Here is a 19,329-nt window from a genome sequence, read left to right as displayed (position 1 = left end):
TTATCACAAGGTTCGGCAAAGAGGGTTATTGAGGTTTCCGGGTCTTTTGTTCGGGAACAAGGACACGAAGCAAAGATTGCAAGACAAGGAAAGAACGGCGGGAGATAAAAGCGGGATTCATGTAATATGTAAGTAGTAATATTACGTGTTAGCTATATACGGCAATATATTAGCAAATCCAAAAGCGCGAAAACTACACAAAAGCTCTATGTTTATATATATCCCTAATCATCTTACCGTCTATGTGCAATAAAAAAACCACCCTATTCCGGCCCCATAACTTCCAAGCCCTTACAAACCCCTACCCAGCCATCTCTCAAACTCTCCCACACAACTTCCATGCTCTCTTCCTCCAGTCCATCCCGCTTACGTTCCCTCCTCTCAATCCGGTCTCCCGTCCCATCCGCCATCATAGCGGTAATACGGTCACGCTTGCTGCTTCTCTCACTAAGTAGTGTAGTATTTGTTTTCAACCCTTTACCATCAAGTTCACCTTTGACTTCCCAGCCTCTGCGGACGGGACCGTGGATGGTAGCGGGGGTGATGAGTGTGCTGTCGAGGAGGGCGTTCCAGCGGGAGAGGTACATGCCCGGGCCATGGGTTGTGCCTTGGCTATTTTGTGATGAGGGTTTTGGTCGCATGATTGACTCTAGACGGGATTGCGATGTTGATTTGAGGGTTGTGAGGTGCTGTTCGTGCTTGTCGAGGAGCTCTTTTAGCTCGTCTTGCTTTTCTTTGCTCAGAGTCTCGAATATAGAGTGTAGCGGTGCCGTCATATTTCCTGCGCCACCCTCGCCTCGTTCTTCGGCTTCTAGTGCACGTTGGTCGACCTGGAATTCGGAGAATATACGCTTGGCGTAGACTAGGAAGTCCTGCCCAAGATCTGGTGCGTTCTTGGTGACCTGGTGTAGGAACTTGTGCATCGAAGGCGCGTGCCTCTTGAGCAGTTGCACAAACTCCTCAACTGTAGGAGCGTCACTTGCTTCCTGATCCAGGATACTAGCTGGATCTGGTGAGCTTGGACGTGATTTGGAAGCCTCTCGGCTTCGGTAGCCACCCTTCTTCTTGGGTTTGGCAGTCTTGATCAAATCGGTAATAAATGCCTCGGCATCAGTGACGGTACCGGACAGATCAACGGCATTGTGGATGGCCCGGATGACGGGATCCATGCCTGCGACGGCGTCGCGAATTGTAGAAGTCAAGACGTCAGGGTTGGATTTACAAAGAACCTTTGTGAGTTCCTCGCGGTCGCGAATAGAGAGATATGTGCTGAAGTACTCCATGGCCACACTGTGTTGGTGTTCGTTGAGTGATTCGGCATCAACCTTGTACGGTGGGTCGGAGGTCTCAAGAATGACTGCCACAATCGACTTAGATTCCGAGATTGACTGGCTTCGTGCAGCCTCATGCTTCTCTCTTTGTGCGTATACAAACGTCTTGATTGCTTTGAAAACCCTCTTATCGGGAGCATTGCGCGATGCTTCGAGTTTAGTTGCCCGCTTCTGAAACTCCGATGTATCCCATGCTAGCACTGTGGAAATGATTTGTTGTAAAAGGTTCATGCCGTCGTTTGTATTATTGGTAAGACCTATCCAGTTAGTCATAGCTGTCACAGACAACTTTGCCAGGACCAGCCTGACCATGCCGTTAATCATGGTAGCGGCATTGCCAACGCGCAGTGTTTGCTTGATTACGGTGTATGGAATGAGGCGATGCAGGTTCTCGAGGAGGCGGACAAGGTACTGGCCGTCGGGTGACATGATAAAGACATGGTGAAGAAAAGAGGCAGCACTGGTGCTGTTAGAAGTAGTACGAATATGCCGTGCGAGTACTCACTTCAGCAACATATACTCATGCGCTGCTTGTAGACTACTCGAATGGTCTTCGAGTTTCGGAGTCGCCTTGACCTTCTCATATAGTTCATCGAGAGCATTGCCGTAAATCGACTCGTGTACCAGCTCTTCAAAACCATGAATGACGTCCTCGGGTTTGCTGGTGTCATACTCTTTCTTGCTTTCCTTCTGCTTCCTCGAGTAACCTCCCAGCATGCCCCTCGCAACGTACTCGGCAATACTACTTGCCGCCGTTGCGAGCGCTTTCCTGCTACCAATAGCGCCCTTGTCGTAACTCTCGCTCAATTCGGCTTCGGCCATTTTTGCGACTAGCGTCTGGATCTTTTCGGACCACCACGTCTCTCCAAAGTTTCTGATGGCGGGGTTGCACAGCGCAAACTTGTTGAGCATGCTCTGCAGCAACGGGCTTGTCGACTGCACGCCGTCGGCCTTGCGAAACGGGTAGCCATACTGGTCGATGGTAGAGGGGTATTTGAAGGCTTCAATCTCTGCGTAGACCTGGTGGTGGATCAGGATATCAAAGAGAGCGTGTGTCTGGGCGGGGGTGAGGGGTTGGGTTATCGACATGGCTGCGGGAGGTGTATGACACCAGGCTCAGGAACGTAAAACAAATCCATGCCTGGTCAAAGACGAGGATTGACGCGGATGCGCCGACGACAGGCGGGGTACGTCATCTTGCCTGCAGGCTTGGCAGATTAGCGACATGATCCGCTGCTACGTAGATCATGGACCCGCGTGTTAGCTTTAGACCTATTAATACCGTAAAGAGAGATAAACTGGGATTTAGTAGCTTTGGGTAGGACTGTCGAATCATGAAAATAGGGCTCTTGGTCTACGCCCGCTCGCTGTCCAGCAATATGGATATAAAGCCAGCACATACCTCAAGGATAGTATATACTGCCTTTTGACAAGCACTGCATCAGTAACTGAGAGAAGGAAACCGAAGTGTAGGATTGTGCAAAGACGTTTGAGATATCCTCTATACTCTCTTTTCCACTCATCCCGTCTTTGTCAAGTCTACAGCCTCGCCACCATTCTGTCTCCCACTCCCACCAAGAACTTCGCAAAATATCCCTCAAGCTTCTCTCCAGCAGATCCATCTAGTGCCAAAACCATACCCACCCATCCATCTGGCCTTAAGACAAACACCCCACCCTTCTCCTTATCAACCCCATACCTTGCAAGCGCACTGCCATCCTCATCATAAAAGACACGTCCAAACGGCATCATACCACCCAAAGCCTCATAAGCAGACGACATACCCCGTCTAGAAATAACAGTAATCCATGACATCGGCACTTCACCACCACTCAACCACGGCACTCTCCCCAACGCCCCCACAAACTCCCTAAGATACTTCCTCGACCCCTCCACCTCCCCCGTAAAAACCAACACATAGAAACCCGCAAAATTCGGCGTCTGAGCCAGCAACCTCGTCCCCTCCCACGTCCCCGGCTTAGTGAGCTCAATATCCGGCGCCCGATGCCCAGCCCGCACCGCCCTCGACACATGCGCCATGCCCTCAGTACAAGTACCAACATTCAAATACCCATCTCCCTCATAAAAAATCCCTAACCCACTATTAAACTCCGCCACCTCCGCCATAACCATACCAAGAACCTCATTCGGATCCGCACCCGGATCCCCCTTCCACCCCTCTGGCAACTGCATCGTCATAAGCCGTGCAATGCCCTTATCGTACTTAATCAAACGCTGCACATTCGGTAGACGCTCTGCCTCATACGAGTTCAGAATATGCGGATACGCTACGCCTTTCAGCACAAGTGATAACTTCCAAGCTAGGTTGACGGCATCGTGGATCCCAGTGTTCATGCCTTGAGCTGCTCCGCTGCTATGAGTGTGACATGCATCACCCACTAGAAAGATACAGTCGTGTACGAAGAAGGAGCGAGCGATGCGTTGGCCTACTACATAGATAGTCCACCAGTCCACCTGTTTGAAGCGGATGGAAAAAGGTTTTACGGCTTCGATGGCTTTCTTTTCAGCGGCGTCCTGGGTGAATTCATCGTACGCTTTTTGGCGCTCGCTCGTAAAAGTGAAGCCGATGCGTGTGGCGCCCACAGGACATTTCCATGCGTAGGGCTTTCGATGGCGCAGTAGGTACGGGGTTTGGGGTGGTTGGTTTCGAGGACGCCGTCGATGCGGATCCATTTGTCTTCGGTGGAGGTGCCGTCAAAAGGGATGTTGAGGGTGCGACGGACAAAGGATTTGCCGCCGTCGGCACCGATTAGGTAGCGGCATTTTAACATGCTTTGGTCTTTTGTTTCGCTGTGCTCAATCGTGGCTAGAATTCTGTATCCGCAGGGCTTGACATCTTGTGGTACCTGGATATCGACCAGTGTATACGGTGCTTGTAGTTCGACGCCTTCTTTCTTCATTGCGGTCCGGAATACATCTTCTTGGTACTTTTGCCGCAGTACTAGGGCAAAGTCCCACTTTGTATCTTTCATGTTTTGCATAAATGCCCAGCCTCTGCCCTTAATTTCATTGCCATGTTGGTCGTAATTGGCCGTCTTACGGCAGGCGAAGCATTGCTGGGCGAGAGAGTCCGCAAGGCCGAGCTGCTCGAGCATCTCTGAGCTGCGGGGGAAGAGGGTGATGGCACGGCCATACTGGTCTTGTGATGACTTGACATGCTTCTCAATAATTTTGATTCGGTATTTTGAACGGTCAAGATTGCGTGCAAGTTGATACGCGGTAATGAGGCCTGGTTGAGAACCTTAGAGACGTTGGCATCAAAACGGAGGGCTGTCTACATACCAGCTGGCCCCCCGCCTACCACCAGGACGTCAATGTGTTCTACAGGCATCTCAGGGCTTTCCATCTTACCTAGTTGTAGCAGTTTTAAGCTTCCAAGCACTACCAAGAGCCGCCTTAGATTTAAACATAATCATGTTCTGGGGAAACAAGCGCTAAGCCTTGGACAAGCCACAATTGGACTGAAGGATATGCGGGCTATCGGGCACTCGATAGGTAGGTATCCCCAAAAGCATTTGCATTCTTTTAGTCATCGTGTCCACGCGATGATACGTCGCACGACATGTGCCTGCATGTGAAGGAAGCAAGAACGGGGTACGACGCAAGCCGTATCAGTGTCTGATAAGATAAGCCGGCTGGATGAGCCGAGGTGACGGTGATCGACTACGTCCGTCTAACAATCAGGAAGGTAGCATTAGCGATATATCAAGTTTCAATCTCGCTCTAGACCAAATCTTCTTTTTAGATTCATCTACATACTACACCTCTTGTACAAATTTCAGGTCGAGGTTATCACTTCAAGAATCAACCAATCTACAGCTTCGCATCTAGTCAACCCAGGTAGCCGTTTGCACTCAGCCACTCCCGCACGACCTTCTCGTCTCGTGCAGCATAGGCAGCATAACTGCGGATCGTGTCATCCACAACCTCAAGACCCTTGTTGTAACCTCTGGTATCCTTGTCGGAGAAAAACTTCTGAATGTCGTCCGCGACAGCAGCATCGGTAAACTTGTTGAGACCAAATCTCAGGAAGCGCTCTAGAACGACAGGGTTTCCAGAGAGTGCTGGATGAACCTTGGAATCCCAGTTGTCGCGGATGTAGTGCCATACTTGCACGCGTACCTTTGAGTTGTTCGCAAGAGCAATGGTTGGCGAGTGCTTGTCTTGCATAGCTACGGCGTCCGAGAAGACAAAGTCCATGACTTGTTTCGCAAGCTCAGGTGTTTGCACACGACCAAGAGAGCCCAGGCAGATTTCCTTGCCATCAATGGATGTTGTGTTGAGGTATTCGTTCTGCACAGCCTTGAACGCTGGCTCACCACGGTTCTTAATAGCCGTGGAAAAGACGGCGCGGCGGAGCGAAGGGTGAATGGCTTTCTTGTCTCCACCAGAGACGTACGCGTCGAATCTCTTCAGCGCCTCGTCAACAGTAGCCTGGTGGCCAACGATACCGGCAGATAGGAGAAGGCTAGCGCGCAGCTGACCGACAAGGTAGCTCTCACCATCCTTGAACTCCCATCCAACCTTCTCGACAGCCGGTGTAATGAGCTTGAGGTGGTACTTCCTCAAAGCTTCACTGATATCCTCGCTACCAGAGAACACGCTTCGGACGTTACCGATGTTGGTAAGAATTTGGGACCAAACAAGGTAGTCGGATTCATCCTGGAAGCGCTCTGCTAGTGCGAGAAGGCCAGCAGTAGAGCCGTATCCAGCTACAGCATTGGCATATGCATCACCAACAAGACCAATCTTGTCTTGTACAGTGAGCTGATCGCGGGCTTCTCCAAGCTTCTTCAGGCGGTCCGGAGGGTAGTTAGTTCTGTAGAAGCCAGTAAGGTTCTTATTGAGCTGGTAGAAACCCTGGCTGACATCCCGGACGGTGTCTTCCTTTTGCGTCAAGGCAGTGGTTCCGTGAACGGACGCCGTAGAGGGTGAGTCACCAGTGTGAAGACCCAACGGGATCCACCAAGTAGTTTGGTCCTCTTCCGGCTTAACGTTACCGGCGAGAAGGAAGCGTTGCTGGCGAAGTCCGATTTGGCCAGGCTCTTCGGCGACAGTGACGACAGGGAAACCTATCCTGCGGACCCAGTGGTCCATGAAGCTGTTGACATCCTGGCCAGAGGCCTTGCTCAGGGCAGACCATAGATCGTTGGTGGTTGCGTTGGAGTACTGGTGGGCCTTGAGGTAGTCGGCAACACCTTGCAAGAAGACCTTCTCACCAAGATGAGCACTCAGCATGCGAATGACGGAAGATCCCTTCAGGTAAGAAATATGATCGAAAATCTGGTCAACCTCTAGGCCGTCGTATACAGGTACTTCGATGGGGTGAGAGGTGCGCAGAGCGTCAAGAGCGAAAGCTTGTTGCACGGAATCAGTCTGGGAAAATTGTCAGCAAGCTAGTAGAGTAGATACCTCGAGATTTGTGACGTACGACAAACTGTCCCCAGACATTCCACTCTAAACTCTTCGTTAGCGTAAATTCTAAAACTTCATGAAGAGGTCATACCTGGATAAAGGTGGTCAATAGCGAGCCATCCGACCCAGGTAGCAAAACCCTCGTTGAGCCATAGCTCGCTCCACCAGTCCATGGTGACAAGGTTGCCGAACCACTGGTGGGCAAGCTCGTGAGCTACAACATAGGCTACACGGTTTCGGTAGCTGTCTGCAGACGTCGCAGGGTCGAAAAGTACTGCGGTAGTTCTGAAGCTGTATTAATACTATATCCAAGTCATACGGATTTCTAAGACCTACCTGTAGGTGATGAGACCCCAGTTCTCCATGGCTCCGTGTGACTAGAAAACAAAGGTCAGCTTTACGCAACTATGGGGGAGAGACTGCACGTATAATTGGCTGAAGAGTCAACGCAATGTTCGGTGCACTCCGCGGTTTTACTTACAAACTCATGAACAGCTAGCAGGTCGACCTTGGGAAGAGGATAATCAATTTGGAAGATTTCGGAAAAGTGGTCCACAATCTTGTGGCAGTTGTCCAAGGCGAAACGTCCCTGCTCCTTCAGGCCGCGAGTCGTGTAGACCCTGACTGGGATGTTCTTGCCGTTGTACTTGCGCTCGGTGAAAGCCTCGACGTACTCAAAGTCACCAATAGCCCACGCCAAGAGGTATGTCGACATAATGGGTGACCTCTCAAACGCAACAGTGTGGAAACCGTCCCGCTTGCTAGGCTTGATTTCCTTCTCGGGCATGTTGCTGAGCGCAACCTGGTCCTTGGGAACTTCAAGCTCGACGTCAAACGTAGCCTTGAGGTTGGGTTCGTCGAAACAAGGGAAGGCACGGCGGGCGTCGCAAGCTTCGAACTGGGTGCTAAACATGTAGTGAAACTCGTCGTCCTTAGCTACAGACGCAGGAACTTCGCCCTTGGGCTTGTACTTGGAGCGGTAGAAACCAGCCATGACGTTATTGACAGCGCCCTGGAACTGGATCTCCAGCACAGTCTCGCCAGTGTAGGTGATACTGTCGCCAAAGTTCAGCGTAACCTGCTGCCTCTTCTCATCGTAGCTGAAGTCTTTGGCAGGGTATGTCTTGTCGCCAGCCTTCAACTCAGCGCTCTTGAGCTTGAGCTGGTGTGCGTTGAGAACGAGGGTGCTGAAGCCGTCATCCTTGGTAATCTTTGTGTTGATCTTGACGGTTCCGTGATAACCAAACTTGCCGCCAAATTCGAGGTCGTAGAGGGAGAGGTCATAGTGCGATGGCTTGGCCCTATCAAACAATTGTCAGCTTCTCTTCTCCCTGATAATGGGCAGAACGCAATGCAATTTACTGACCATGCTGGGAGGACATCGCGATCTGAAGCCATGTTTGCGAAACTGCTGGTAACCTCGCTTTGACACAGCCTCTTTTGGATGCTGAATGCTACTGCAGACCGGGGACGTGGTCTCAATTGGGTACGAGGGTTAGGGTAGAGCTGTTTGATTGCTGATGAAAAGCTTCTGGAGCGCTCAAGGTGGGCTGAGCAAAGGTAGGGCGAAGTAAGAGATGAAAGTGGGCCCGTAAGCAGCAGACGCGAAGTGTGTTTGGTGTCGAGCCGGGCACGAACCAGATGTCGAGAGCAGAGTCTCGCAGAGGTAGAGAGGGCAGCCAGTTTGGAGGGCAAAACGAGGGGCAAGATTACTCAAGAGCGGGTTTCAATGGCACAAGACGACGCATGAGGACTGAGAGGGGAAGGTAGGCGTGCGGCATGTCGGATGCCCCACCTCTCGAGACGATCCCTGCGGCGGCGTGTTTAGCGCGGGGTGCTTGAGATGCGTCTGCTAGTACGCATCCATCGCTATGGCGAGTGCGAGAGTAGCTATTATCTCGACATGTGACATGCGCGTCATTGACTGCGCTGGTACGGGTGGGTGGAGGCATTCCAGATAATGTCCTCCGCCACCACCCCTGGCCAGGCAGGTGAACCCTCGCCATTGTCACCCTCTGCTCTCCTATGCTGCATTCATTCATACATCATGTGCAGACGCGACTCAGGAAAATGGTAGTAAATGGTGTTTTTGTATCGTGGCAATCCCTGTTACGCCATGCAAATGCTTCAGTTCCACGCCTAGTCATGCAGTGATGTCTTTTCCACGCCAACCAAGCTGTCTGACCACAAAACGCCGCACAAATACTTGCATTTCCACACGTAGGCTGCCACGTGCTGTACTTCTCTTTGCTCAGACTCGGATGAGCACATCGAGACATTGAATCCGCCATTCCTTCTTCCCCAGCAATCCCTTGACCCATTCGTAACTCTGCGCGTCGCTCGCCTGGCCCAGTCCAATCTTTCCCTTGACTCCTTCCACCGCAGCCTTGACCACGACCTGTGCTGTGTGGTTCGCAGCCTGTGCCAGTACTCCAGCTGTTTCTGACGCGGTGCCATTGAGCGCCAGTTCCGCGCTGTCCGACAGCGGCGCATCAAACCATGGCGTGTGGAAGTCGAAGAGCGCAACGACAAGAATGAAAAGGAGTAGCGAGCAATACACACACGGTCGGTTCAGGAAGTACGTAGCCGATATGAAGAGGACAAGGTAGACGGGAGACGCATGAGTTCGCAGTCTGGCCACGACAGTCAGTATGTGCACAGCGCCGCCGTCGAGAGGGGGCGGTAAGACGCCTTACTTACAAGAAGAAAAGCACTGGTATCCAGCTTCGCAGACAAAACATTGTTGCGTCTTCAAGATGAGGACAGAGTCGATTGCCAGGCGCGCACGCGCGCTATGCTATTTGAGGGCGTCGAGTCGCCTTCACGAGTCGCTTGAGATGCAGAGCAGCGGTCTACAGAAAGATGGCAGTCGAGGCACTAGACGCTCTGCGTTCTTATCACTAGGCAACAATAGTGACGAATATGCAGCCGGTGAAAGACGTGTGGTGAATGTAAAACAGCGAGTGAGAATATTAATACGTGGTATGAGGGCAAAACAGGGCGGGCAGGTTGCCAGTGAGATGAAATCGTGCTGAGTTGCTGGCGGCGGGCTAGGGTCGGTTGATGGACGAGCCCTCCTGCCGCCGTCGCTGAATGGCGCTTGCATGCATACAGGTATGCACTGCCTCACGTGCTTCAGCCTTGTCAATCAGACTTTGTGACGCGACATTACTCTGATACATGCGCGTTTCGTCCACTTCTAACAACGGTGAGCATGTCGGGATATGAGAATGCTCATAACAATGTATTAGCTTACATATTCGTCCGCAGTGTGCAGCGAGTCGGACTTGGCAGTCTCACATATCACGTGCCTTGACCAGCTACATAGTACACAGTAGACAGTAGATCAACATGTTTCATTGCCAAGTCTCAATACACACAGTCATTGGTATCTTGATGCGAGCTCCATATAGCCCGTTTCCTTACGTCACCCAACGTGCACAACATCCGTCTAGGCAACTCCCGTGCACCTTTCCCAACCCAATTGCATCCTCGTCCATTCACCAAAATGCCCAGAAAACGCCTCCCTAAGTAGATATACCAGTACAGGAAGCCAAAGTGACGCCGTATTCGGCCGCCGGCAGCAGAAAGAGAGCAGCGCTCGTCGTCCGTCTATACGGGCAAGTTGAACTTCTTGCCTTGGATGACCCTGGTAACCGCTGGTTAGTCATCTGACCATTCATCAACAAAAACCAAACTACTTACTTTGTGTAGTAAATGTAGAAGAAATCAGAGTACAGAATGGTCTGGATAATACCCGCAATCACGGCAATGGGGTCGTAGAACTTCGGTACTTCAAAGAAGTAGCGGTAGATCCAGTTGGGAATGTACAGCGCTCTGTACGCGCCGAGTGCAAAAAGATAGTGCGTTGTAATTGTCTCCGCCTCGCCCGTCCGCTGAAGCATAAAAAGCTGCGGTAGAATCGCGACAGACTCTAGCCAGATGGAGAAAGCCCAGAGAATCTGTATGCTTGGTTAACACAACTCCTTGGCGGTACTTGGACATGCCATACCTCGGAAAACGTGTACTTGTATGGAAACAAGACGGCCAGTACAGCGCTAGCTCCCAGTAGATACTGAACTTTAAACGTATCTAAATTCGGGTCGTGGGTCGGCTTGTAATCATTGAGCATCAGGTAGACGGTGTAGGCGGACGTGCTGATGAAGATGGTTTTGAACACGGTCAGGTAGAGGGATTTGGGCTCGTAAAAGGTCCATAACAGGTCGACGTAACGCGTAAGATAGACGATCAGGTAAAGGAATTGCGACTTGAAAGAGATACCAGAGGCGCTCTAAGAACACGTTAGCTCGAATCTTTGCGCGGGACAGTAGATGATTCAGCGTACACTCGACGATTTCATCTTGTGCAGCAGAATCAAGATGGAGAGTAAGTGGGACAAATCCCCTGCGCAAAGTCAGCAATGCCATGATCTTCCAGCGGGCGCCGTCTTGGTCGCGACGGCCCTCGCTCTCCATTCTGCGTACCCAAAAGTCGGAAAAGATTCATCATGGCGGCGGGCGTGTCGCTGGGCGCTTCTAGGAAAGCAACAAATGTTTGGCGACAAGAGGTGGTGTGAGTGTGGAGATTCGCACTTTCTCACATAAAAAGACACGTTCCGACAGCTCTCTGTACGTAAGGACGGATGGAGCTACGTAGCCCTTGCCTGCCAAGCCCGACCCCTGCCAGGAACGTCACCTCCGATCGTCGCCGCTCCCGCAGTGGTTCGCATACCCAACGCGCACCCTTCCACGGTACATCTACGGCCATTTTTGCCTTATCAATAACATAGACCCAAGAGACCTCTACTACAGCAATTCAGTCAGAACGTGGACTGCCAGCGTTGTTTGCCTTGGATACAGCTGGAATCTGACACAGCTGCTATGATTCGAACCATCAATAGATCCCTGCACGAGTGATCCAAGCTAGCTCTCACACATCTGGAGAGCCCAAAAATAACCAAGAGCAGAACGACCACCTCCGGCGTTGCGCTGCAATGGCCTACTTGCTGGGGTGGAAAGATATCCTCCGGCCAATTCGTGATGGATATCGCCATTTGTTCCCCGCACCAGACACAGGGCCAACGCCTGAGGAGAGACGCAAACAACGCGATCTAGATCGACTCAAGGGCTTCGCTTACTTCGACACGTTTGATCAACTAGAGGCATGGACAGAAGATGACTGCGACTCTTTTCAAAGAGCCAACACGCCACGCATACGAACAGAGGATAGGAGCACAAACGATGACCCCGGTAAAGCAGATGTTCTCTTGATCCATGATTACTCCGGAAACTACCATGATTATGAGAGCGTGCAGGCGACTGGTGTTGACGTGGAGCTCTATTCCTGTGAATATCTTCAATTTGTCGATGTATTCATCTACTTCTCACACAAGCTTGTATGTATACCTCCACCAACGTGGACGAATACGCTTCATCGCAACGGCGTCGAAGTTCTAGGTACACTCCTAGTTGAGCCACAGACTGAGGGCTCTGAGTGTCTCCTACAGCACACACGTGACGGTCAAAACATGAGTTTTCCTTTGGCAAAAACTTTAGCAAGAATTGCTGGGCATTATGGCTTCGACGGCTGGCTTGTGAACATTGAAAAACGATTTTCGAATGATGTTTGGGGCCCTGAAGTCCTTAAAGCCTTTCTTTGCCAGCTGAGAGCCGAAATGGGCGGTGCAATGAGGCTTATATGGTAGGCACAAACTCCGTCTTTCAAGTCATTAGGACAGTATAACAGTGTTTTAGGTATGATGCTCTCACTATTTCGAACAAGATATCGTACCAAAATGCACTGAACACGTCCAACATCAAGTTCGCATCGGCCTGTGGAAGCATACTCACAAACTACTGCTGGAAAGATACTGAAGCTGAAAATTCGCTACAGCTTGCCCTGTCAAGCAAAATTTCGCCCAAAAACATTTTCTTTGGCATTGATGTGTGGGCGCAGAACAAATCGAGTTTCACTCACCCACGTATTACTTATCCAGAATATGGGGGAGGGGGCACGAACACTGGTGTTGCTGTGGCGAAGCTCGCCGACCTAGGGCTTTCAGCAGGCATATTTGCCCCAGCGTGGTCCTTTGAGCATTTTCCTGGAAAAGGGCGTGACGCTGAACGTACAGTCTGGCAAGGAACCTCATTTCCGCGTGACATGGACTGCTCTTGCGGCGATTGTTTGTCGCGTCATCGGCCTAATGAGGCTTTTGCAATCCTCAAGAATGCGAAAGAGCGTGTGGCTGGTTCTGAAAACTTCTTCTACACTGACTTCACCCGTGCTTTTGCTACGCATGATGACGCATCAAACGATCTATTCGGCGGCTGTAGCACCCATGCACAACTAGGTAGTCAGTCCATTCTTCCACGTCCGGCTATTTTCGGAGACAGACATCAAGCTATTCAGCTTTGGCACCGTCTAGACAACAGCTCAAGTACTCCCCGCTTGGTAATCGAGGCCATGCAAAATCAGTCAAATAGTGATGACACGACAGAAGTCTGGCTTCCACTATTCAAACTCGACATGCCCGCAGATGGATCTTTACAAGCTGAGATATACAGTGACAATGCGTCATTGCCGGCTGACCATAGTATTGTCAGCTTTTACATTCGAACCCCAGGTTCTGTTCATTTTATTACCATCACATCCGGGAAAGGAGTTCAGCGAACAGTATGCTCACTGAAGTCTTTGGTGCCTGGCTCTCGCATCCAAGAGCTTGGGGTTCATTTGAAAGGCTCAATCGGCACTGCTCGAGGCAAGACTACGCAGTTGCTGAACATCATGAGTGTCAGGATTATGCCTATTTCTACTTTTCAAACGTCTTCTTCATTCTCTATCGACCAAATGCAGCTTGAAAATCGAGGTGAAGGAGATTGTGAGCGCATGCAGCTGGTTTGGAGCTTCAAGGATCATGGAAGAGCCAATTGGAAAGACAACAAAATTCCCTGTAGCAAAATCACAGGGCCTTTCTCGCACTTCTTCATTTATACGGACGGAAGAATGCTGGGTAAAGCATATGCATTGGATCATATTCTGAACAAACAATTCGTTGAGAAGAATGCGGGATTGACTGTGGAATTTGAGCTCGTTGGGGTAGGCTTCGACGGGCAAACACTCGCGAAGAGCAGTGCCAAGCTACCTCTACCTTAAGCTGACAGAGCTTCAACATTTAACAATTCTACACAATGCGCCCAAGTATATGTCCAAATACTAGGTGGTTGGGCTAAGAATAGACTAGTGCGTCAACGACGTCATCGACTACGAGGTACTTTTCAGCGTCGCATCTCAGCTTGTCGTGTATTATACCACTAAATAATGAGAGTGCTCGCTCAGCGATTAGTGAGATTGTCTAATAAATTGCCTCGGGTTTCTTATCAGCTACGTCTGTCTACATCTATCTTCATGGCACCACAAGCCCGACGGCTTCAGGCGTCCGCATTCACAATGAGCCCCTCGAAGCGTAAACATGAAAAAGAAACATCACCCCCCAAGTCGAAGAGACCAAAGGTTGAGATACCTGCTTATCACCTTGCTCAATCGAGACAGGATGAAAATGGTGAGATAGTTTGGCCCGCCAGACACGAACAAATCGAACGTGCGCGGACGATTATCAAAGAGTGGTAGGCCGCAATTTTTTAAAAGTCTCACAATGATTTACTCATGATCGACAGTGCTATTGCTCAGAAGCCAACTATCATAATACCAGACAAGGACGCAGACGGCCTTTCTTCGGGTGCTATATTGTACCATACACTCACTACTCTTGGTTTATCATCTGATCATATATCGGTGTACTTTCCTCCAAAAGGCTCTAACGTCCATGATGAAAGTACAAAGGAAGCTCTTATCGCTAGATCACCAGTGTATATCTTTGTCCTGGATCAAGGCAGCAGAAAGAGTCCGCCACTGATTGACTCCCCACATACATGTCTCGTTATAGATCACCACTTTGCAGATGAAGGGGGTTTCCCAGAAGGTGCCGAGTATGTCACGGCTCATGATTGTCCTCCTGTTGCAACGAGTGCCCTCTTGACATACAACATCTGCCTGCCATTGCATGCGGACTTGAATGGCAAGATCTCCTGGCTTGCAGCACTGGGAACCCACGGCGACCTAGGAGGTACCATTAAGTGGGAGCTACCATTTCCAGATATGACGGCCACTTTCAAACAACACACGAAGAAGGCGATCAACGACGCCGTAGCCTTAGTCAATGCGCCGAGACGGTCGGCAGCTTATAATGTCGAGGATGCGTGGGCCGCAGTGCTCTCTGCAGAAAGTCCTGGCTCAATTGTCAGAGACGAGAAACTTCGTAACGTGTCTTTGGAGGTACGACGTGAAACCGAGCGCTGTACGCATACACCGCCCATGTTCTCCGCGGACGCTACTATTGCCCTACTGTCGATATCCTCGGCTGCGCAGATTCATCCCGTCATCGCAACCCGCTGGTCGGGTACTTTAAAGTCAAACAAGCTAGAGATTGTGATGTGTGCGAACGAGGGCTATCTTCCAGACAGAGTCAATTTCTCGTGTCGGGTTGCTAAATGTGCGCGGGCGAGGGAAGGAGAGGAGAAGATAGACATTATCAAGAAGCTTGAGGGCATTGTTGCTGGTGACAAAGACCTGAGAGCAAGACTGGGAGAGAGCTTTGCAAGAGGACATAAAGAGGCTAGTGGTGGTATTGTGGGGAAGCAAGAGTGGGAAGAGTTCAAGAAATTGATGGGCGTGGGAGAGCGTACGAAGAAGACGGAACCTGCCACTAGGAAGGAGAAGCCAACACAGAAAAACACACTTGCCAACTACTTTGGCAAGACTGCAAAGGCATAGAGAGCATAGACAAGGTCACGTTTCGCCTCGATCGTGCAGCACGATAGATTGGCGCCGCCGTCGCCACTGTTGTACGGAAGAGGCGCCAATGAAACCCGGGACACGACTAAGGGGTTGCAGCAGCAGGTAGGAATGCGAAAATATCCAATCTAATCCGGTCGCACTAGAAATGAAAGCCTCCGTTAATGACGTTCTTTTGCATCTTTGACTTGTTCGCAGACCGGCGTGTCGGCCTCGAAGCCGGAAGATCTCGTCTAGGCGTGGATAACACAGAGGCGACCAATGGTGCTATAGTGGCTTTGATATGTTTCGAATATGGATGAGGTGGGTCTAGTGCGCGCCGCATGTCTAGGATATTGACTTACCCAATCGACACGCTCCGTTTTGTCGACTACAACAAGTTGACAGAAGAAGACTGCGCATAGAGCCTCCAAGGCTTGGGTGTCCTGGCATCAATGAAAAATCAGATTACATCGCTTACCCGGTGTCTTCCATAGCCACAACGGTGTCGTCCAAATGACCATGCCTAATAAATCCAGCCTCATATTGCGGGGCACCACTGCATCCGAAACGACGCCGGTTGATGCAACACCCGACCCAAAAACGAATGCCGTGCCCAATCAGGCAGATTCCGGGGCGTGGAGTGCTGCATCGGCGAATAGTAAACATGGGTGTAAATTGAGTGCTGATGAGCACGCGCTTCCTGACAGGTGCCAAGAAAGCTTGGTTGGAGCGACGCAATCTACATGTGTGACAAACAATGGATTAGAGCCATAAGTCACGCAGAATCAGGGATTGGCGAGATACTTGGTGGAGTAGTGCTACTGGTATGACGGCCCGGGACAAAACCGTTGCTGTTAGATTGCTCGGTGTCAGCCAGCAAGATGGGGCGTTCAGCAGCATGAGGAATAAATAAGAGCAGCCTTCTGCCTTGAAGTTGAACAGCACGACACAGACGATCACTTTCAAACACTCTCACATCAACTCTCCATCGCAATCATGAAGTACTCCACCATCTTCCTCGCTGCTGCGACCACCGCCTCTGCCCACTCGACATGGCAGCAACTGTGGGTTGGAAGCACGGACAAGGCGACCAGCTGCACGCGTACTGTCAAGGATAACAGCCCCATCAACAGCTTGTCTTCATCCGACATGTTCTGTGGTCGTGGTCCCGCTGCCTCATCCGGTGTCTGTGAAGTTGCTGGTAAGTCTCAATATCCCCAAACCTCCACTCCAAGAAGAGGAGAACAACACCATCTCGATTCTGCCCTTGGTACTATGCAATAGATATTGGCTAACATCAAACTCAGCCGGTACTTCCCTGACTGTTGAGATGCACGCTCAGCCCGGCGCGCGCTCATGCTCGCAGCCTGCCATCGGCGGCAACCACTACGGCCCGGTTCTTATCTACATGGCCAAGGTCAGCGATGCCAAAACCGCCAGCTCCGGCTCTTTCTTCAAGGTCGCCGAGGACGGATACACTGGTACCACCGCCTCATGGGGAACTGAGATCCTCAACGCAAACTGCGGCAAGCGCTCCTTCACTGTTCCCAAGAACATTGCCTCTGGTGACTACCTTGTCCGCGCTGAGGCTATTGCCCTACACGCCGGCGTTGGAAGCCCTCAGCCCTACGTCAGCTGCTTCCAGGTCAAGGTTACTGGAGGAGGCAGTGCTACGCCCTCTGGTGTCAGCTTCCCCGGTGCCTACAAGCTCAGCGACCCGCTCTTCACAAAGGCTATCTACGACTCGAGCTTCAAGTACGTCAGCCCTGGCCCCGCTGTCTACTCCGGTTAGGAAACTTGAATACACACGATTGTGAACGAAAGAGACGGGGAGATTGCGGTGGTTTGGTGAATTGAGACTTTTACACAACGGGGAGAGATTTTTTGTACATAAAACTTCTTCAACTCCATATTGCTTGGACCATTTTTACATACCACATATATGCCATTTGAAATGGGAATACCTTCTTCTTCTTCTTCTTCTTCTTCTTCTTCTTCTTCTTCTTCTTCTTCTTCTTCTTCTTCTTCTTCTTCTTCTTCTTCTTCTTCTTCTTCTTCTTCTTCTTCTCCTCATATCCCTCCCTCACTTGCTAACCCCATTTTTTTATCCTTTCCTCTAACAAACCCCCTTTGCAACCATCTCATCATACGCCAACACCGCATCAAGCAGCACTTGCGCCCCCAACGCACAATGCTCGGGACTCGTATACTCCTCAGGATTATGACTAATCCCATCTCTACTCGGCACAAAAATCATACTCGTAGGTACCACGCGACTCGTCCACGCACTATCGTGGCCCGCTCTACTCATCATACTCATGACCTGGTCTTCACCCACAAGCTTGACCGCCGCGCCCCGCACAGCCTCGATGCAATGCGGATGAAACTTTGATTCTGGAAGCCCCCACGTCCGCTGTACCTTGTAGCTCGTGCCATTCGTTTCCTCGGTCATGATTTTATCGAACGCGGCGAAAATAGCGTTGGAAAGCTGTGCCACTAAGGCATCAGTGGAACATCTTATATCGATTATAAAAGCCACGCCTGCGGGAATAGTAGCCTGAGATGCGGTATCGCTTTTTATAACGCCGACGGTCGCAACGCCGAGTTCCGTGTGTAGTGCTGTGTCGCGGACGGCGGTGATGAGGCGCGAAGCCGTCACCAGCGCATCTGAGCGGTCAGGCATGGGGGTGGTACCTGAGTGTCCTTCTTTCCCCAGCACGCGGACGGCGTACCACTGCATTCCCTGGACAGTTTCGACGACGCCGACGGTTTTTTGGGCGCGCTCGAGAAGTGGGCCTTGCTCGATGTGGAGTTCGAAGTGGCAGTGGAGGGAGTTGTCGAGGTGGGAGCAGGGAGTTTCGCCGAGATAATTTATGCTCTGGAGAGCGTCTTTCATGGTTATACCGTCGGTGTCGAGGATAGACCAGCAGGTGGAGAGGGGGGTGCTGGAGTGCTGGCTCCAGACGCCAGAGGACATCATTGCGCCGGGGAAACGGGCGCCTTCTTCGTTGGTCCAGTTTATCAAGGCCAGGGGACAGTGGGTTGAGATGTTGTTTTCGTGGAGGGTACGGAGAACTTCGAGGGCGGCTTGGACGCCTAGGATGCCGTCATATCTGAGGTTCGTTCAGTAGGTTTCTTAGACTTGGTCGTTGATGTGGTAGAGTGTGCTAGTACCTCCCGCCTGCAGGTTGTGTATCCATATGACTGCCCATACCAATTGGCTTCTTGTCCTTAGCTGTACCTCCACGAATTGCAAAAATATTTCCCATTTGATCAACTTTGATTTCGCATCCCAGGCTCTTGCATTCTGCCACTAGCCAGTCTCGTGCGGCTTGATCTTCTGGGGTGAGAGTGAGACGGCACATGCCCGTTGAAGGGGCTGCAAGAGCACCATATTGTGTACAAGTATCTTGTAGAGTACTGTTCAGTCTGTCTCCGTTGATCTTGAGAGAACTTGAAGTCATTTTGACGACTTTATGCAAGCTTTGGTGCTTCAATGATGTTATGGCTTCAAAGGCGGTAGTATATAAACAGTGGTCCAACGCTCTTCAACGCACATCGAGCCGAAAAACGTGTGTTTACTGGGTATGACAGAATTATATGACTGTACAGAGCTCCGCACATTATGCTTACTTACTCCAACTCTACGTGTTCAGCCGCTGATAAGGTGTGGAGGAGCAAAGGTGGGGCAGATGTGGGTGAGGGGTTGAGATATGCACCTCACTATCTT

General features: G+C 50.9%; 9 protein-coding genes across 9 annotated transcripts; 3 read left to right on the top strand and 6 right to left on the bottom strand.

Moving 5' to 3' along the window:
* Positions 1–98: 98 nt before the first annotated feature.
* On the bottom strand, positions 99–2,470 carry COCSADRAFT_203670 (uncharacterized protein). Its single transcript, XM_007706814.1, has 2 exons — positions 1,837–2,470; positions 99–1,791 (listed from the first exon to the last, which is right to left on the bottom strand). The coding sequence occupies exons 1-2, from the start codon at positions 2,418–2,420 to the stop codon at positions 264–266; spliced, it is 2,112 nt and encodes a 703-aa protein (XP_007705004.1). The 5' UTR covers positions 2,421–2,470; the 3' UTR covers positions 99–263.
* Positions 2,471–2,751: 281 nt separating this feature from the next.
* On the bottom strand, positions 2,752–4,698 carry COCSADRAFT_203669 (uncharacterized protein; the record flags this gene model as incomplete). The annotated part of the gene is made up of 3 exons (XM_007706813.1): positions 2,752–3,900; positions 3,936–4,581; positions 4,635–4,698. The coding sequence occupies 3 exons, from the start codon at positions 4,696–4,698 to the stop codon at positions 2,871–2,873; spliced, it is 1,740 nt and encodes a 579-aa protein (XP_007705003.1). The 3' UTR covers positions 2,752–2,870.
* Positions 4,699–5,130: 432 nt separating this feature from the next.
* On the bottom strand, positions 5,131–8,528 carry COCSADRAFT_41108 (uncharacterized protein). The gene is made up of 6 exons (XM_007706664.1): positions 8,134–8,528; positions 7,249–8,068; positions 7,104–7,144; positions 6,859–7,052; positions 6,784–6,809; positions 5,131–6,728 (listed from the first exon to the last, which is right to left on the bottom strand). The coding sequence occupies exons 1-6, from the start codon at positions 8,163–8,165 to the stop codon at positions 5,184–5,186; spliced, it is 2,658 nt and encodes an 885-aa protein (XP_007704854.1). The 5' UTR covers positions 8,166–8,528; the 3' UTR covers positions 5,131–5,183.
* A 310-nt stretch (positions 8,529–8,838) lies between these two features.
* Positions 8,839–9,840, bottom strand: COCSADRAFT_41107 (uncharacterized protein). Its single transcript, XM_007706663.1, has 2 exons — positions 9,468–9,840; positions 8,839–9,400 (listed from the first exon to the last, which is right to left on the bottom strand). Exons 1-2 carry the CDS (start codon positions 9,506–9,508, stop codon positions 9,019–9,021), a joined length of 423 nt encoding a protein of 140 aa, XP_007704853.1. The 5' UTR covers positions 9,509–9,840; the 3' UTR covers positions 8,839–9,018.
* Positions 9,841–10,029: 189 nt separating this feature from the next.
* Positions 10,030–11,377, bottom strand: COCSADRAFT_41106 (uncharacterized protein). The gene is made up of 5 exons (XM_007706662.1): positions 11,252–11,377; positions 11,113–11,171; positions 10,780–11,058; positions 10,473–10,729; positions 10,030–10,416 (listed from the first exon to the last, which is right to left on the bottom strand). The coding sequence occupies exons 1-5, from the start codon at positions 11,274–11,276 to the stop codon at positions 10,380–10,382; spliced, it is 657 nt and encodes a 218-aa protein (XP_007704852.1). The 5' UTR covers positions 11,277–11,377; the 3' UTR covers positions 10,030–10,379.
* A 134-nt stretch (positions 11,378–11,511) lies between these two features.
* Positions 11,512–15,791, top strand: COCSADRAFT_194025 (glycoside hydrolase family 85 protein). The gene is made up of 4 exons (XM_007706812.1): positions 11,512–12,467; positions 12,521–13,862; positions 14,148–14,389; positions 14,441–15,791. Exons 1-4 carry the CDS (start codon positions 11,761–11,763, stop codon positions 15,594–15,596), a joined length of 3,447 nt encoding a protein of 1,148 aa, XP_007705002.1. The 5' UTR covers positions 11,512–11,760; the 3' UTR covers positions 15,597–15,791.
* Positions 15,792–15,972: 181 nt separating this feature from the next.
* On the top strand, positions 15,973–16,394 carry COCSADRAFT_256333 (uncharacterized protein). The gene has a single exon (XM_007706811.1). It carries the CDS (start codon positions 16,113–16,115, stop codon positions 16,371–16,373), a length of 261 nt encoding a protein of 86 aa, XP_007705001.1. The 5' UTR covers positions 15,973–16,112; the 3' UTR covers positions 16,374–16,394.
* Positions 16,395–16,420: 26 nt separating this feature from the next.
* On the top strand, positions 16,421–17,586 carry COCSADRAFT_41104 (glycoside hydrolase family 61 protein). Its single transcript, XM_007706661.1, has 2 exons — positions 16,421–16,800; positions 16,907–17,586. The coding sequence occupies exons 1-2, from the start codon at positions 16,596–16,598 to the stop codon at positions 17,389–17,391; spliced, it is 690 nt and encodes a 229-aa protein (XP_007704851.1). The 5' UTR covers positions 16,421–16,595; the 3' UTR covers positions 17,392–17,586.
* A 27-nt stretch (positions 17,587–17,613) lies between these two features.
* On the bottom strand, positions 17,614–19,170 carry COCSADRAFT_41102 (uncharacterized protein). Its single transcript, XM_007706660.1, has 2 exons — positions 18,774–19,170; positions 17,614–18,712 (listed from the first exon to the last, which is right to left on the bottom strand). The coding sequence occupies exons 1-2, from the start codon at positions 19,061–19,063 to the stop codon at positions 17,716–17,718; spliced, it is 1,287 nt and encodes a 428-aa protein (XP_007704850.1). The 5' UTR covers positions 19,064–19,170; the 3' UTR covers positions 17,614–17,715.
* Positions 19,171–19,329: the final 159 nt, after the last annotated feature.

Source organism: Bipolaris sorokiniana (genome assembly GCF_000338995.1).
Source record: "Bipolaris sorokiniana ND90Pr unplaced genomic scaffold COCSAscaffold_17, whole genome shotgun sequence".
Lineage (NCBI taxonomy): Eukaryota > Fungi > Ascomycota > Dothideomycetes > Pleosporales > Pleosporaceae > Bipolaris > Bipolaris sorokiniana.
Note: the sequence above shows the minus strand (reverse complement) of the source record. Positions and strands in the feature narration are given on the sequence as shown.

Excerpts from the sequence above, each read along its gene's own strand:
- COCSADRAFT_41104 (XM_007706661.1), top strand. The coding sequence starts at position 16,596 with ATGAAGTACTCCACCATCTTCCTCGCTGCTGCGACCACCGCCTCTGCC. Across the intron at positions 16,801-16,906 it reads CGGTGTCTGTGAAGTTGCTG|CCGGTACTTCCCTGACTGTT; the intron begins GTAAGTCTCAAT and ends CATCAAACTCAG.
- COCSADRAFT_41106 (XM_007706662.1), bottom strand. The coding sequence starts at position 11,276 with ATGATGAATCTTTTCCGACTTTTGG. Across the intron at positions 11,172-11,251 it reads GAATCTTTTCCGACTTTTGG|GGGATTTGTCCCACTTACTC; the intron begins GTACGCAGAATG and ends GACTTTGCGCAG. Across the intron at positions 11,059-11,112 it reads ACAAGATGAAATCGTCGAGT|AGCGCCTCTGGTATCTCTTT; the intron begins GTACGCTGAATC and ends ACGTGTTCTTAG.
- COCSADRAFT_194025 (XM_007706812.1), top strand. The coding sequence starts at position 11,761 with ATGGCCTACTTGCTGGGGTGGAAAGATATCCTCCGGCCAATTCGTGAT. Across the intron at positions 12,468-12,520 it reads GGTGCAATGAGGCTTATATG|GTATGATGCTCTCACTATTT; the intron begins GTAGGCACAAAC and ends ACAGTGTTTTAG. Across the intron at positions 14,390-14,440 it reads CGGACGATTATCAAAGAGTG|TGCTATTGCTCAGAAGCCAA; the intron begins GTAGGCCGCAAT and ends CATGATCGACAG.
- COCSADRAFT_41102 (XM_007706660.1), bottom strand. The coding sequence starts at position 19,063 with ATGACTTCAAGTTCTCTCAAGATCAACGGAGACAGACTGAACAGTACT. Across the intron at positions 18,713-18,773 it reads ACACAACCTGCAGGCGGGAG|ATATGACGGCATCCTAGGCG; the intron begins GTACTAGCACAC and ends AACGAACCTCAG.
- COCSADRAFT_203670 (XM_007706814.1), bottom strand. The coding sequence starts at position 2,420 with ATGTCGATAACCCAACCCCTCACCCCCGCCCAGACACACGCTCTCTTT. Across the intron at positions 1,792-1,836 it reads CATGAGTATATGTTGCTGAA|TGCTGCCTCTTTTCTTCACC; the intron begins GTGAGTACTCGC and ends TAACAGCACCAG.
- COCSADRAFT_41108 (XM_007706664.1), bottom strand. The coding sequence starts at position 8,165 with ATGGCTTCAGATCGCGATGTCCTCCCAGCATG. Across the intron at positions 8,069-8,133 it reads CGCGATGTCCTCCCAGCATG|GGCCAAGCCATCGCACTATG; the intron begins GTCAGTAAATTG and ends ATTGTTTGATAG. Across the intron at positions 6,729-6,783 it reads ATGTCTGGGGACAGTTTGTC|ACTGATTCCGTGCAACAAGC; the intron begins GTACGTCACAAA and ends CAATTTTCCCAG.
- COCSADRAFT_256333 (XM_007706811.1), top strand. The coding sequence starts at position 16,113 with ATGACCATGCCTAATAAATCCAGCCTCATATTGCGGGGCACCACTGCA.
- COCSADRAFT_41107 (XM_007706663.1), bottom strand. The coding sequence starts at position 9,508 with ATGTTTTGTCTGCGAAGCTGGATACCAGTGCTTTTCTTCTT. Across the intron at positions 9,401-9,467 it reads ATACCAGTGCTTTTCTTCTT|ACTGCGAACTCATGCGTCTC; the intron begins GTAAGTAAGGCG and ends TGTCGTGGCCAG.